This window comes from Salarias fasciatus, chromosome 11 (assembly GCF_902148845.1).
Source record: "Salarias fasciatus chromosome 11, fSalaFa1.1, whole genome shotgun sequence".
Taxonomy (NCBI): Eukaryota; Metazoa; Chordata; class Actinopteri; order Blenniiformes; family Blenniidae; genus Salarias; species Salarias fasciatus.
In genome coordinates, this window is record NC_043755.1 from 10,877,239 (window position 1) to 10,894,211 (window position 16,973).

The 16,973-nt window shown below is 43.4% G+C and overlaps 1 protein-coding gene across 4 annotated transcripts; it reads right to left on the reverse strand.

Annotated features, from left to right (window-relative positions):
• Positions 1-504: 504 nt before the first annotated feature.
• usf2l (upstream transcription factor 2, c-fos interacting-like) lies at positions 505-16,223 on the reverse strand. Of its 4 annotated transcripts, none has more exons than XM_030103272.1 (11): positions 16,015-16,223; positions 15,528-15,568; positions 15,129-15,223; positions 13,992-14,111; positions 11,426-11,579; positions 7,555-7,642; positions 6,013-6,051; positions 4,192-4,250; positions 3,744-3,838; positions 3,526-3,654; positions 505-2,694 (listed from the first exon to the last, which is right to left on the reverse strand). In XM_030103272.1, the coding sequence occupies exons 1-11, from the start codon at positions 16,047-16,049 to the stop codon at positions 2,605-2,607; spliced, it is 945 nt and encodes a 314-aa protein (XP_029959132.1). In that variant the 5' UTR covers positions 16,050-16,223; the 3' UTR covers positions 505-2,604. The 4 variants fall into 4 exon arrangements, with proteins under 4 accessions (XP_029959132.1, XP_029959131.1, XP_029959134.1 ...); XM_030103271.1 differs by having other exon boundaries at positions 3,526-3,669; XM_030103274.1 differs by lacking the exon at positions 6,013-6,051.
• Between the last annotated feature and the right edge of the window lie 750 nt (positions 16,224-16,973).

Consider the following 16,973-nt stretch of genomic DNA (forward strand, 5'->3'; position numbering starts at 1 on the left):
CCACTGTTTGGGATTCTGTTGTGCTGGGATGTGTGCAGCATGAGACAGAAGCTAAAACTTATCAAAATGACAACCTCTATGCCCTTAAAAATAAATTAATAAATAAACGAAATAAGGGCAGAATGATGCTTAAATGTCTCAGATGTGCTGTGTCAAGCTCGATCTCGCCGAGGCCTTAGATGTGGCTTTTATCCGCCGCTGATCTCTCTCACCCAAGGTGCCCTCCGAGTCTTCAAACTCCGAGCTGGCTTCAGTTTCACCGGTGTGTTGATCGGTTGATTGGATGAACCGCGGCACTCAGAGGACACACACTTTTTTGCAAGGACACGAGGCCCATAGTAATTTTACTCCGATTCATGAAATTGCCTGTAACTCTAATCAGATCTGCACCCTGAGAGACGATCACACTCACAGCTGCATTTGGACTTTCCAGAGAACGCATGTTAAGAAATGTGACATAGATGTGAAGAGTACAAAGAGACAAAATCAAACTGCAATCAGACCGTTAGCTAGTGAAAGTTTTATTTATTTTTTTGACATAATTTTACTTAGAAAAAGATGTTTCTAACCTGAGAACAGTGAGGCTGCTACAGTCTTTTGATTCTTTTCTTTTACCACTTCAAAAAAAAAAAAAAAAAATGAAATGCAAAGAAAAAAGAATTATCCACGAATGACCTTTCATTTGTGAACATCCGTCTTCCAAAACGTTATTCATGTCTTCACATTCTCTGCCTCTCTCGCCTCACTAAGAAAAGAAAAAAAAAAAAAAAAAAAAAAAAAGACCCTCTACTGTAAAACATCTATCATTTAACTTTGGCTGGGAGCCTCGCTGATAGATCAGACACTTGCACTATCCCTATCAGGTCTGAATCTAGCAGTCGGAGCCGAGCGGCGCTGCCAAAGCGCGAGCTGTTAACTTACACAGTCTGAGATATTCAAATGGGATCGTCTGCCTGATTTTGCCAGGGGTCTGAGTGTTGGTTTTGCTTAGCTGGATCCTGAGCTGTTGATATAGGGAGGCGCAATCATGCTCTAATAAGTGGTTCCAAAAGCTTCGTGTCTCTTGTTCTCTCTCTCTCTCTCTCTCTTTTCCCGCTTTCATTCGCATTGCCCAAAGCGGAACAAACACAAAAAAAAAAGAAGAAGAAGAAGAAGAAATAAAACATCATGTAAATTCATTCAGAAAATCATCAACAGGGTTAATATTGGTTTTTTTTGGTGCTTGTAAAACCAATTACACTTTAGTTATTGTTCGCCTGAGTGGATGGAGAAATGTGTGAGGCTGTTTCCAAGTTACATTTCCCAACTTCGCCCGTCGTTTCAAGGAGAATCAGTTGAGCTCAGCTGAGGAGTACGACGGGATTTCTGTGTATTTCTCTTCCGTAGCGAGCGGTCTTTGAACGGCGCTCTCCGGGGCGCCCCCCCCCCTCCCCGACCCCGTGCGCGCCGAGATTCATTTGAAGTGTTATAATACCGAAATAGAGCAAACAGCTTGAAATGAAACGTGGGGGATAATTCACACGCGCGCCGAGACGCGCCGGTAAATCACACGTGAACAACGGATGAAAATTAAACCTGCACCTGGGTAGAACTTGCCAAAAAATTAGCGTTTGCATCACTCATTGGCGCAATGGTCGTATTTCGATCTGTAAACAAATACAATCTGAAGGGGTGGATATTTGCACAGCATCGTGATTCATATGGAGACGTTTTGTTTTTTTTCCTCTGAAAGCAAATGCCCAACAGTTCAAGTACGCTGCCTCTTTCATCACCTGGAGCTTTCCGATTGCACACACTTCAGGATAATTATTATGACAAAAGGGGGCAAGTATGAGTTAATGAGTTATTGATTGTTGATTCCCAGAGATAATCGGCTCAGAACATTCTGAAACATCTGTATTGGACGCGAGTCGTCCCATTTACATGAATCAGGCCAGGAGCGCCGGGATGCAGCGCTCCTCGTTTGTCTTTGGATCTAGGTAAGCTCACATCACTTCTGTCTGCACGATCATATTTTGCCATAATTTCATGTTTCTCACGTTTAAAAAAAACGCACCCCCCCCCCCCCCCGTCTTCTGTGGGGTGAGCGGCCTTTATCGTAACTGGTCTCCATCGAGCCTTCCGTCAGCAAGCGGACTAATAAATTAAAAAGGAGCTAAAAACAACATATTAAAACAGAACTCAAACACACAAAAAAGAAACGAATAAAAGCGTGAACTAAGTCAGAATTAATAAATGGGGGATGAAATACACTGGCAGGGAATGAAATCAACTGGGAAACAGAGTCCGTGAGGGCTACATAAATAGAAAACACAGGAGTTCGGCGGAGGCGCTCTCTCAGTGGAGGCCCTCCGATGGAGTCAAGTGGGCTTTTTTCCTTGAAGCGTGTTTTCACCGAGTCGGTGGTTTTCTCGGTGGAAGTGGAACAGTCAAGTGCGGCCGCACCGGCTGGTGGAGGGTCTGCGACCTGGAAACCCGGGCAAAAAAAAAAGAAAAGGATGCGCTCGCTGTGGAGAAGTGCTTCTCCTCAAGTCTTTCCTCCATCGTTTCCGCCGTGTCGGGTGCACGTCTTGAGTGGCGACGCTCCTCTCCTCCCGGCCTCCTTCACTGCGGCGGCGTCTCGCCGACCATCTCGATGCCGTGCTGCTGGAGCTGCGCTCGGAGCAGCGCGTTCTCGTTCTTCAGCTCCTCGATCTTTAGAACAAAGAGAGGAAAACGAAGAAAAAAAAAAATCTCATCAACATCCTCGTCGCCGTGACAGCCAAACACCTAAACTTTTTTTTTTTCTCTCTCGCCCCGTTTGAAGCCTGTGAGTTCTGGCTGACTGTAATGTACACAGGACTGTGCAATCCATGGGCGCTCAAACACAACTTTGTCCAAAACCAACTGGATTATCAAATCTGGAGGTATGTCGCCTCTGCTGCACTTCCCTTGGGTGGATCCTAACTTCACTCTCTCCCCACTGAGGCACTAAAAGGACGGGGGGATTGAGCTTTGAGCATCGGAATAAGAATATTTCGCCGAGCGCCTGGAAGGCCCGGGATTCAAGAGGGAGACGTGGCAGCCTCTGAGCTGCAAGATTTCACAATACTTTGAGCGCATTAGCATGCACTTAGTTCTCACACAGCCCCTGTGTGTAATATTCCCACAGTCTCTCACAGCGCTGATTTCAGGTAACACTCCTCATTATTTGAGAGCAAACTCTTTGATCGTCTTTGTCAGGCTGTGATGATCAGCTATACAGCCTCGGGTCTCCGGGGCTCTGTTTTGGAGATGCATAGGGGGCTGAGCTGGATTTCATGCTTCTCAGACTTTAAGTGAACGAATGCTGCAGTGCACTATAAAGCAAACTGATCTATTCAATGCGGCGGTGGCGGTCTTCACAGCCACACTATGGCGGCATTATTATGTGAAAGTTTATTGATCCAACCTGCTCACCGGCGAGATTTTTAATTATCACTCACAGGCCTCATTGTTCAGTCTTCAAAGCTTCACTCGGTGAAGAGCGTTGACTGATCTCCGTACCTGCTGCCTGCACAGCTCGTTGTCTACTTGTATCCTCTCCACCTCCTTCAGGCTCTCCTGCAGCCGCTGGTTGCTCTGCCTCAGCTCGCGGATGTAGTCGCAGGCTTTGGACAGGATGCCTCCTTTGCTCTGGGAGGACATCGACTTTTAAACCGTTTGACCGGGTTAGTGTTGGAGATGGAAAACACGTGGGAACAATGAAGAGGAAGTCTGCTTACTGCCCCGGTCTTGGTGCTGTCCATGTTGCAGTCTGGGATGATCTTGGACAGCGTGACGATCCAGTTGTTGATCTTGTCTCTCCGCCGCCTTTCGACTGATGTAATCAGGAATAACAGAACAGAAATTATTTCATGTTGGATACATGCAAATCTTTCCTGCACTGAGAGATCAAATGTTTGAAAAACACTGATTTTTTTTCCATCCCTTGAGCTTGTTACAGATCCCAATATGACTGCCTGAATTTGACAGCTCAACAGTGACCTCTAGTGGTCAGTCTGAGTACAGGTATGATGAACTCCTGTGTTGTTGATAGAATGTTTGACAGGGACTGGTGATTTTCTTTCAGCAAAAAAAAACAAAAAAAAAAAAAAAAACAGGCTCCATTTAGGCGCCGCACTCTATTATGTCTGATGAAATCAAAAGCCTCAATCACAGCTAATTACCCACCTTCATTATGTTGAGCTCTCCTCCTTTCATCTCTCGGTGTTCGGGGTCCATCCATTTTCCTGGAGACGGGCGGAAGATAAATAAATAAGTAAAAACACTTTCTATACGCGACAGTATCTCCCATCCTTGAGTACCACGCAATCAGGCCCAAATCCAATCCAATCCCCCAAAACTCAACTAATCCTGAGCCTAATAAAACCCATTCTTCCCTCTTATCTCTGAATTCAAGCTCGTTGTAATTTCTCCACGGTTGTGCGGCGCGTTTAGTAAAGATGTGGAAAGATGCATATTAAGGCTTCATGAGAGCCGCGTCTCAAGGCCTCAGGCTGAACTACCTGGGCTGGAAAACACTTGAGACCGGGCCAGCGTTCTTACTCTTATTGGCTGTCCTCGTCCCAGGTGAGGGCCTGGAGGCAGAGCGCCGCTTTATCACGCTGCACAATTACCACGGTGTGGAGAACCAGATGCTGTCTAACGGAGTTTGGGCGTAAAGCCTAATGGCACAACTGTCTCTTTATCTTCCCTTAGGATTCTGTTAATTAAGTCCCTGAGACACGACGGCGAGCCTTTAACTTACTCAGCGGCGCATGAACAGACCAATAACGCAAAAAGGTGTAATGGTAGGCGACTACTGTATCTCACCTCACTGATAGAATAAACAAACATGGCCTGAAAGAAAAGAAACAGTGACTCTTTTTCTGATTACAGCCCGTGAGGTTGTCTGTCCCGCTGCTACACATCTTCATTCCGCAGTAAATCATTTATGTCCCGTCAACACAACTCGACCGCTGATGGCTTCGGTTCAGATAGTCCACTAAGCCAGACGACAGTCTCTTGTATCTCAACGCATCTTAATGGGATTTCGGCGGCATAATGGACTCAGCCCGGCCGTACTCTTAGGCAAGTGTTAAAAAAAAGAAGAGGAAAAAAGGGGTGATTGTATGAATAACTAAATGTACAGACTCAGAGAAATGTCTTTCCCCTGCTGTCGGGATACAGAGGACACACGGAGACAGAGTTACTGCTGCCAAAGAAGTGAAGGAAGAAACTGACAAGGCACATCGGAAGGACGTTATCCGTATCATCTGAAGCACTGAAGTATTAAAAACTAACTTTGTATGGTGTCATATTGATCTTTTAAAGAAAAAAAAAATGCAATTTTTCCCCATTCTTCACTTCCATTTCAGTATTACTGTTGATATTAAAAAGCCGAGGAATAGACAGTAAATCACTCAAGTGCGCACAAAGGACTGCAGTTTGTGTTTTATATTCTGCCGACGAATGACTGAACAGCGACGAGCCTGTGAGCGCTAAATGGCTACCAAGACGAGCGATCCTGAAACTGACAAATGCTTCAGCCGTCGCAACGTCTCCAAGAGCGCATCAAGACACTTCAAACACACGGCAAATGGTTTTTATCGCTAACTTCAGGGTAAATGAGAACAAAACTCTAACAACTACAACTGAGGACACTTTGACGCTTATGCTAAACTGAAAAGTGTGTTGCGAGCCATTTGTTTCCAGATGGAGAACAATGACCCAGTTTCCAGGTATTCTAGGTTCCTGATAGTAAAATACATTCAGCACAAGTACAGCTAACAACAGAGGATCGGGGTCGAGACTGGAGACGCACGATATCTGTGTATCGCAACGTGAGGAGCAGGGAAAATCACCGGGGAATTATGGGAAGAGGGAGGCGGAGAAGACGGCGGGGGGGAGGGGGAGGATCGTGCACATCTTCTCTTCTTGTGATCTAATTCGATTAGTAAATTTGTTAAAAAAAAATAAAAGGGGGGGGTGAAATGTGGAAACTGTCCTCACCAGTTTAAACCTTCCTGCTGCAGCAGCTCGTTCTCATCTCTGCAAACAGCAGATGGGGTGAGGGAGGGGGGAGGGGGGGGGCTTTCAATCACTTTGTTCACACGTCAAGGATAAAGTTTATTAGTTTACACTTAAATATAACTCTGACACTGACAACCATAAATTATTCATGCGAGAGGAAATAAATAGAAACAAACATTTTTGCGGGTAGGCGTTCTGAGAGACGACGGCGCGGTTCTCTTTCATCAGAAGCGAAACGCAGACATAAACTACAACAAAAGGCTGTTCTTTACTCTCAACTGTAAATATATGGGCCGATGCTGCGAACATCAACCTGCTGCCAAATCCGAGGTAGATCTACAACTTCCTTTACAGCCGACAAAGCAGCTCACGTCTCCCCGGTTCTTGGAAATGACAGAAACACAAAAGCACTCGATTTGTAGACCTGAACTGTCAAACAACATATGAAAGGCATATATTAATAGTGCGATGAGCCTGTTTTCTTTTCTTTCTCTTTTTTTAAGGAAAGATTATCACAAAGACTCGGTAAATATGCCTCTTACAAATGTCACCATCGATATGTTGCGTTCTTCTCGTACTCGCTCCTGATTGGCGCATGGACTGAATGACTATTATCCACTTAGAGGCCGAGTATAAGCCTCCGGCAAAGGAGAGGAATATTCACTTAAGTCAGGTTTAACTCAATTTGATAATCGGTCATGTGCTTGTTTTTAGTGACCGAGCAGGCAAATGAGTGTGGTTCAGCTTCCGCCAAACAAAGAGGTTATTAGTTACTTGACGCTCTGGAACTCTGCGTGTCTCAGCATCTCTCGGTGGCTCGTGTGCTGATAGGGTTTTTTTTTTTTTTTGGCGTCGACTGAATTAATTCCTCTTCTGTATCTGTCGTGGGCCAGAAGCCCGTCTGGTGGCGCACAAATTAAAATGACAAACTCTTTGCGCAGGTGAGCCTGCTGATCATCTTAATAACAGCAATCACCAGCATGTGGCTAACAGTCGGAGAGAGTCTGAGACGGGTCTCTTTTGATGCATGATAATGATGATGCATGTTGTGAATTTGAGAGATAAACAACATAGGGTTCCGGAGGAGAAGGTGGGGGGGGAGGGGGGGGGGCTGAGAGCCAAACCATTATGTGGGGGGAAAACAAGGATCCTTAAAATCAATCATCGCAGAGAACTGTGAGAAACACAAAAGCTTCCCTGGGCGGGAAAACAGTCTTGAGTACAAGTTAAAAAAAAAAAAAAAAAAAAAACATCAACAAAAACAGCATCAGCAGCAGAAATGCAGAATTTGAGCCTCATTATAGTTCATAATGATTTAGAAGTCAGAAACTAAAGTGGTCTCAACACTGCAATTAAAGCTACAGCTCTAGCAACCAGTGGGCTTATATCTCATGTATTCAACCTGTGAGAGGAAGATCAACAATATACAGTAATTCAACACCTTAAGTGAGCTTTGTTATTCAGCAAGAACTGTGCCTCTCAGTCTGACGTCAGGATCTTGGGGTACATGACGATACTTACGCAGGGTAGGGCTGTGTGCGCGGGGCGATGGTTCGCTGTGTGCCTGTCTGAATGACGTCAGGGGGGGTCATCATCACATAAAACTGACCTGCGGATCAAACAGACACAGATGATAGTCACTGTAAAAACAGACGCATAAAGCCTTTAAATCTGAACAGAACGAAATGTAACCTGGAGTCCAAATCCAGGCTGGAAAACTGTCAGGAACTTCAAAATAATCAATACGGAAACTAATCTGTGATACACATTAATCCCAAATACAAACGCATGAATTTCTGTTCTATGAAAACTCAGATCCTCACACAGAGTTCTGCTGACATTTTCCAAAAAGCTCATCCTCATTAACTCATCCCAGCTCCGTTTACAGCCTCCGAATCAACAAAAAGCCGAGATCAGAAGGCGGCAACGACAGGAAATTAGCTCGGAGCTTCAGATGTTCCTGCTTTTATTTACTGTGAAATCACTTCAACTGTGGGTGCACTGCAGCACTGTGTCAACTGTCTCAAACACACACGCACACACACACACTCTGCTCATTCTGTAACCCGCTCTATCTCAACTGAACATCTCACTTGGTCACTTTGTGCCAATCTGTTTGATTTCCTCCTGACTGAAGGATCCCATTGTCCCATTTAGCATAACATTGAATTAAATTGATCAGATTGTTGTGTTTAAACGCAGCAAAAACATCACCTGACCGTCAGTCTGTCAACACCATCCAGGTTTGCACCGAGTCTGGCCATTCACAGTTGTTGCGTTTCTTTTTGCAACACCATAATATGAGCAGGACTTTATTTAGGCCTTTTAATAAATCTGATCTCCTGGCTGTTTAAACGTTTTGTGTGAAGTGCCACCTGGTGACACTGTGTGAAAAGCTCAGACGGTGGGACGCGATCCACACGCAGGGCCACGCCATCTCCCCCCGGTCTGACTGGAGAGCCAATCGGACAGGGCTCATAAAAGCAGAAGTGTTTACAGGAAGCAATTTGAATCAGATAATTGTTTTTTTGGTCCATGTAACCACAGCTACCGATTCATGTGTTCTGTTTACAGTTTGTGCACACTCATCATACGTCATTTTCCTCTTTTCTTCAAACAAGTAAACTTTGTTTCTTTCGTGTTTAATCTAAAAATGTCGGTAAAGACAGGATCCAGGACTCGCAACAACCGACACAAAGCACACAACAAAAAGATGCATTTCTAAGATAGCAATAGAAAACGTTTCCTTTTTTTTTTTTTTTTTTGGCTCAGCACTCTCCAATCTGCTGTTGGAGCAGACTGCAGGTGTTTTCACTGAGCACAGCAACATTTTAGCGTCTTTTAAGATGCTCAAAACGCACAAGCGCTCTGCCTCTCGTGCCAAACTGCCGGCACTCTCCGCTCTCCACCGCATCTCGTTTTTGGAAGCGGCGTCTGGAAGAGTCTATCAAAGGGCGCCGGGAGCGAGGCGCTCGAGCTGACGCGGCCTTGAGGATGTCTGGCCTCTGAGGGCGTGTGTCATGTGATGCGGGGTGTGTGGGTGCGCTGCTGCGTGAGCCTGACAAGTCGTGTCAGTAATCAGCAAGAATGAAATGCATCAAAGAAGACCGATGATAATAAAAAAAAAGGAGCACACTGACACATGACCGTGGTTGGTTTTTCTCTGGAGTGTGTTTGAAACCTTCTATTCAGCTCAGGGTTCAAAAAACAGCTTTGTCAGGCTCAAACTTATGAACATAAAAATCGGCTTAATAACCGAGTGACTATGTGGTTTAATGCCTTTTTTTTTATAAGCATCATGTGCTGGTACTTTACAAACAAGCAGCTGTAAATTTTCATTAGTTATTCCAGGCTAAATTAGCTGGATGTGAGCCTTTGTGTGTGAAGTTTGCATGTTCTCCCTGTGGAGTGCATTGGTTTCCAATCAGAATGCACACTTCCTGAATGTCGCTCCAACCATATTGGTTAAATATCTGTAAGCTGGCTCGAGGTGGCAACACCTCCTGTGAGCAGAAAACCCCATGTGTCTTCGCTCCCGGGTTCACTTCCACCTGGCAGGCGAGAACATATGGAGCATCACCTCCAGCTTTGCTTTAAACAGAGCAAACATATGTGCTGCTGACGCCTTTAGATTTGCCTGATGCACAAAGCAGCGACAGGATGGTGGAGTCTGATCGACCACAGAACACGCAGCAGTGAGAAACTGGGCAAAATATGGTTAAATCGCAGGGGTATTCTCTGTAACGGGGTTTAATGTGACATCTTAAGCAAGAAATATCCTCTGCCATGTTTTAATGCCTTTCAGCAGAGCAGGATCAGCATATTTTGCAGAGCGGTAGCAGCGAGCGTTCCATCTGTGCAGCTTCACGGAGGACGTTCACATGGTGTGTTTAAAGGCCCGAACCTCAATGCGTGACTGTTAAATATGCAAAATTATGGGGAATTACACGAGATGTCTGAAACCAGACTACAGATTGTGATTTTTCTCTCACAAAAAGCGAGAAATCTGATGTTGAAAGTAACATTTAGAACAAAAGTGCTTGTGACTGTTATGGGTTAGAAGCACATCGGTAAGGTTTGTAATGAAGCTGGTGTGTTTGAGGCACTGCGTTTTTTTTCGTTTTATAAACTACTTTATCTACCGAAGGGTCATAAGGGAGATGTAGCCGATCCCATTCAGGTGTCATCAAGCAGGGAACATCCTGGACAGGTCGCCGGGCCATCACCGAACACACTCACACACCGGGAGACTCTGCACGCTTTGAAACAGCATGTAGAGAAAATTAAACCAAATACAGGAAAAAAATGAAACCCTTTCATTGCAGTTCCTGCTGGTGTGACAAAACGGTTAAATTTCATTTTTCAAGTCACGTGCATGTCCTCGGGGGAAACGACTGGCTTGGTTTCTTCCTGATGTGATCACCAGATCTTATTTTCAAAGTTCAACTTGGGCCAGTGAGGCCTTTTCAGACTTCATATATGGGCCAAAACGACAACAAAAACCACGTAGAGCGGCAGAACAAACACCAGGTGACGAATTACAGGCTCCGGCAATAACTGCTGGCCGGGCGCTGCGCCCTCCTACATGAAGCTCTGCAGATCGTCGCTGCTCTCTGACAGTTATTTATTAGATGAACACTGCAGGTCTGTCAGTTTCACCCACGGCCGTCGGTAACGACGCGCTTGCTAAATCTAAACCCGGTTCTGTATTGCAGATTAACGCTGCTTGGTTCTAATCGAGCCAGCTGAGCTGCGATCGCCTCCATTGGGAAGAAGACAATCTCGCCAGCCTTCTTTGGACGGCCGCCGTGAAACTTCAGGGACGCTTAGTACATCCAGACAACGGCTTGAGGCAGTTTAGAGGAGGAGAGGCAGAGTGGGAGGACATGTGACAAGGAATAAACAACACATCAACACGGAAATTATAGATACCTTGGCTTGTGATCGTTTTTTTTGGACTAGAAAGCAGATATTTTTTTCTGTCACGGTCAAATAACATCTGACATCTTATGACTCAAAAAAAAAAAAAAAATCAAATGAAATAAAATAAAGTGAAAGATTTTACACAAGAAAATATGTCACCACCTACTGATCCATTTCAAAATGGGAAATGCTGGTGAAAAATCACTTCGCGCACCTTTCACAATTAGGAAAAACGTCCGCATCTCACATGTGCACTGCTGCTCCGATTTCTTTCCTACCAGCCGCAGCTGAGGGGATCATGATTAATTTACAACAAGTGAGAAAAAAAGAAAAGAAAAGAAAAAGAGCTGTTGTTCTCTCTTTCAAGCACTTCTCAAAACGTCCTGTTCGTCTCTGATAGCAGTGGCCAAATTAGCCCTGCGGCGCCGCGATAAGCCTCAGCCCGAATTAAGTGTGAGGACCGACTCACCCCCTGCCTGCGTGAGTGCGGGGTCTGCGGCGGCCTGCACAGACACCGTCCCGTCGCTCACCGCAGTCGCGGGGAAGTAAGCGAAGCGGGTCTCCCCTCCCACTGCTTCTCCTGCTGGGCTCCCTCCATTACTGAAAGGGTTTTGGATCACAGCCTGTGACAGATAAGAGGGAGACGGAGGAGAGGCATGAACAAGTGGCAATGGAGCAGTCACAGCAGGTAAACGCACACCTCATTCTCTGTCAAATTCAATGCCGCTATACACTTTGGACCCCCGAGCAAGACGCAGCGCTGTTTGACAGCTGGGATAAAGGGGCGAGAAGAAGTTGCCGGTGATCTTGTTAGCGGGGATAACGGCAAGGTCAGTGAATGCATCAGTACACAGGCAACGAAAAACAAATTTCCTCTCTTCTTGCAGGAAGAAAAAGAAAAATAATAAAAACTGCATATTTCAACCGAAAAACCTGTTTTGCACCAAGCTGGCACAACAATAAGTAAAATCTCTTGGTATAAACAACACTCCGAGAGTATCTTAATCCCACTTGCATCTGGCAGACATTGCGCAAGATTCATTGTTTGTGCAGCTCTGTCAGCTGAGAGGAATTAACTACACCTGCAGCTCGAATCACAGCAGCAGAAATCTATGGTCTGATTGATTGAGACCTTTATTTTGAATGATGTGAAACAAAAAAAAAGAAGAAATGAAGTGAAACAGAATGAAGATTGATAATAAAGTTGCATCTATCATCCATCAGCTAGGAAGGAGTACAAAGAAAAAAACTCATTAAATTTTACCTCCATAATTCAAAATTAAAAAAAAAAAAGAGAGAGATACCCAGATACTACACAAAAAGCCAAAACTGTATTACTACAGACATAACAGCTGCATGACTATTTAAGAATCAAAACATGAGTATAAACTAAGGATTCGACTTTAGTGTATTAACTATGATTAATTAGTTGGAAAAAGTTAATATGTTAATTAAATGTGTGCAATAGCAGTTCACATTCCGAACAAAGCAGAATGTCTGCATGATTTCCTGGTACACAGATTACACTGATACACTTGGCAGAGCCCCGCTCACGGCTCGAACGGATGGAAGGTAAATTCAATTTTCTGAAAAGTACCTGATGGAATCTTTGACAAAAGTGTTTTGGTTTTTTGCAAATTGTGCAAAAGAGTTTGTGCACCACCGAGGCGCTTCAACCCTACGTTACCATCTGATTGTTGTAGCAAACAGAAGAAACAGACATGGAAGGAGAAAGGAGCACTTTATGTTGACTTTTTTTTTTTTTTTTTTTTTGTTTTTTTAATCCAATTAAAGTCAAAACTTAAAATGACACTTTATCTTTAAGTCTGTTCACTTTAGGCCAGTGACATTTTCTATTTCTTCCTGCACAGTTTTGAATTGAAATGTCATTTTCCAAACACTAAAAGAGCTTAAGTTTAGAGTATTCATGTCTGTGCCCAACACTTGTCCAATAAAATTCATTTACATTTTTTGCTGTGCGATTAAAATGTGATTGAGATTTATTAACTACAAAGCCTCAAATTAATTAGGGTAACTTTTTTAGCCAAGTCTCACCAGTAGTATAAATATACAGAAATATAACAGATATAATGCCAATAGAAGCAGATGTCTATGTGACACAAAGGATGAAACAGTTCATACTGTCTTTCATACAAACGAGTTTCAGACTCATAAACAAAGTAGTACAATAGAATACATTCATGCATGACTAAGTTAACACATACAGTCATATATAAACACTCCAGGTGACTCTTCATCCTCTTTCTCCTTTTATCAACCAAAAAAAAAAATGGTTTATAATCCTTTTTAATCATTTTAATCTATCAATATGGCATTTAGGTGCCTATTACTGTAACCAAGTGTAATTAAGTATTTGCTAAGCAAACATAATATATTTCTCAAGTTTCTTCTAATAACACAGCTTATAGTTTTAAAAATTAAACTGGACTCATTTCTTGAAGACAATCAACTAAAAACTCCTTCATAAGAAAAATACAGCATCTGAGAAAGACCTCTGGATGACAAATGAAAGCCCTTCAGAGATGCCTTTATGAATAAACTGGACATAACCTGCACAAGAGGGACCTCTGCCACAATAAATATCCCTAGAATTGAGTTTAATCATCAGACAGCTTGGCTTTACTAAGAGAAAGTATTTATTGCTGGAGTAGAATCTGTTATTGGCATAATCAGCATCATTTTAACTGTAATGAACCAGCCAGGACTGAAGAGTGGAAGGCAAGTAAACTGTAGGTGGGAGCAGGGAAAGGCATCGCATTTCTGTAAGTCTATATTCAGCACATTTAACCAGGATATGACAAACTGCTGCTCAGACAGGCTCTCACACAGAATAACAACAAGCTGTCGCACTGTGAAATTGTGTAAGATGCAACAGACACTTGATAAAAAAATAGAAGAAGAAGAAGAAGAACAAATGCACCAAGTATTGCCTCCAGTGGGGGAAAAAAGCTGAACATGCTGTGCAGATTGTTAATAACATTGGTTTCCTGTCATCCAGTTAAAGATTTGCTCACCTGAGCCACAGCCTGAGGAGCGCCAGCGAATGCAGATGTGGAGACGACACTCACAGCTCCCCCTGCTTCATCTCTCCCCTCGAGGTGCTGGTCCGTGACCTGAACCACTTGATAGGTGAGCTGCAGAGTGGAAAAAGACAGGTTAAATCTAGAAGCAGAGAGAGCCTGCAGCCGGCAGACCTTACCTGTCTTGCCGATTTGTTTATCATATCTGTTGCTTAGTACAGCAGCTGAGCGCAGTTAATCACACTACAGTCCAAACCACAGTTTCTGCATTGATCCCAACGATCCCACACAATATGCTTATGCATCAGAATGCGACTGATTCAATTTAAAACCCAAAAAAAAAAACCCAAAAAAACAACAAGTCAAGAAAATGAGCTTGTTTATTCCAAGAATCGGTATTTGTATCCCGCTATCATGTGACTCACCGCCTGACTGACATGTGACAGCAGCCCCATGCCAATCCTGGACCAGACCAGAATCACATGGTTGCTCACACTGGCCTTGTTTACACCAAATGAACCACATGGACCACTGAATTAACTCCCCCCACTGTAAGTTACCCTAATAAGGGAAAACCAAGCTGAATGTTATCCTACCTTTTGTAGTTATTCATATTCAACACCATCCCACTGTTCATCAAATTAGGGATGAAACTTTTGACACAGTCATTAATCGAACTTGAAAAAACACCAATACACACACACTCTGTGGTCACTGAACGTTTCTGATCCTCCTCACTTTGTTAAAATGCAGGGGTTTGAAGCAACTGCAGAAAATACACAAAAGCTCCTGGTATTTCAAAGCCTAAACCACAGAGCAGTCTGAATAATGAATGAATACATGTGGTGCGAAATGTTATTCACTGACAATCATGTTATCTCCAACTTTATTACACTGGGCTCACGGGAAAACCCTTTCAACCACGATTATCAATATAGATGAGGACTGATGTCAACTGCTAATTATCTGTCTGCACAAATACCCCTTGGACATTCAAACAGCCTGACATCTATACTAATTTGTAAGAGTAAAATGCCCAGGCCTGGTGTGCCATCAAAAGCACTTATAGTCTCCCAGAGAAGTGGAATAAACAAGCAACAGTTGTGAGAAGCGGCACACTTCCATGCCTACCTGTCCACCCTCTGTGCGAAACTGATACTGTATGTTCTGGTCCCGAAACGCTGCAGCCTGCTGAACACTGGCTATGGTCACAGCAGGCTGCTCTTCTGCAAAACAACACAGGGAAAAAAAAAAAGTCATCAGGACAGGCTACATGCTTTAGATCAAAGACAGTGAGATGCATGCTGCATGTGTCTCTCTGTAGTGTAAATTACTAATGAATCAGCAGAAACAGCAGTGAGGATGGAGGGAAGCTGAAGGAAACGTGTTTACATGCTGCAGCTCGCCCCCCGCCTCTCAGTAGCAAGACAACTAGTTTTAGTTAAACCTAATCGAATTATCCGACTTCTTCTAGACAAGTGACACTTAGTAGAGGCATCGGATGAGACGGTTTGATAAATTCGAGATTACCTTCAGATGTCTGGATAACCTCTTCTTCTTGTTTTTCTTGGCTGCAAAATGATGCATAAATCACTCAGTTTTACAATATAAGCAACTCGCTGACATCTACTACATTTTACAGTATAATATATGAAGATAGTGAGCCTAAACTACCTCTAAGTTGGCAGCAAACTTGTGCAAAAAAGTCAGTCACGCCACAGAATTAAAACACGATATTGCTGCTGTCCTCGGATTACTTCAGCATATCAGGACCTTATTTCTGTTTTAGTAGCTAGCGAAAGCTATCGGTTACCTCTTTCTGTTTTTCTCAGCTGCGCACCGGGATTCAGCAAGCCAGCAAAACACTCCACTTTTCTCTCTAACTTCAGCGCAGTCTTCGGATTAAATTCGTTCATTTTTGTAAAAGTCTGGCCTCGGTTAGCGTCGCTAACTAGCATTCTGAAATAGCATGCCGATGCTAGCCGGAGTCTGAGCCATTTTAGCGAGTGTGTGTTACCTTGCGGTGTCCAGGCTCTGTTCGAGCATATCCATCAGGGTCACAATAAAAAGTGATCTTCGGTGTCACGGAGGGAGATGGAAGTGCTGATCACGGGAACAAACACTCGGGTCATGTGAGAGAGACAGCCCAGGACACGTGAGGTCTGGCTCGGTGTGGGAGTTAAAATGGAGGCCGCTGTTGCTGCTGCTGCTGCCGCCGCTGGGTGATCCGAGGTGACTCCGCTCCATCAGCAGCTCCACCGCCGCTCAGCAGCTCCGTGTAGAGCCGCGATCAACACGTAATAACACAGTAACAGCAAGTGTGTAAGACATAAACCTGCGTCAAACCATCAAAATGCATTAAAAATAAATCACACTTCCAAAGTTCTTTTGATTTGATTTTTGATATATATTTTTTTATTTTTTTTATGTTAGTGTCCACAAATGAAAAATAACCGCGTAAATAAGAGCAAAAATACACTATACCTGACGCCTTAATTGGTAATCAATTATAGCTATAAAGCTTGATTTTTGCATTATAATCAACGTATTACCTGTAAGTGCAGATAAAAAAGTTAAACGTGAATCCAAATTAAACATGAGAACAAATACATACACATAAAAGTTATCGTCTATGTTTATTCTAACTTGCAAGTACTCTAAAATACTGCTTAATATGTGGGATTGTAATTTATTACTTAAACCCCTGAGTCACGCTATAGAAAGTGACACATAAAAATCTTGAAAATCAAAAATGACAAATGAAAATATGCACAATGGAAAACAAGCTCCAATAGAGCAAAGTGAAACTTGGATGTATAAACATTTCCACCTTACAAAGTCATTCACACAAAACACAACAGCATTTAGTTGTTGCTGTTGTTTATGCTGTCTTTTTTTTTTTAAGATTTCATACAAGACGAGAATGTAGTTTGTGAAGGTTCTGAACATGCAATAGTTAGAAATGTTTCTATTATT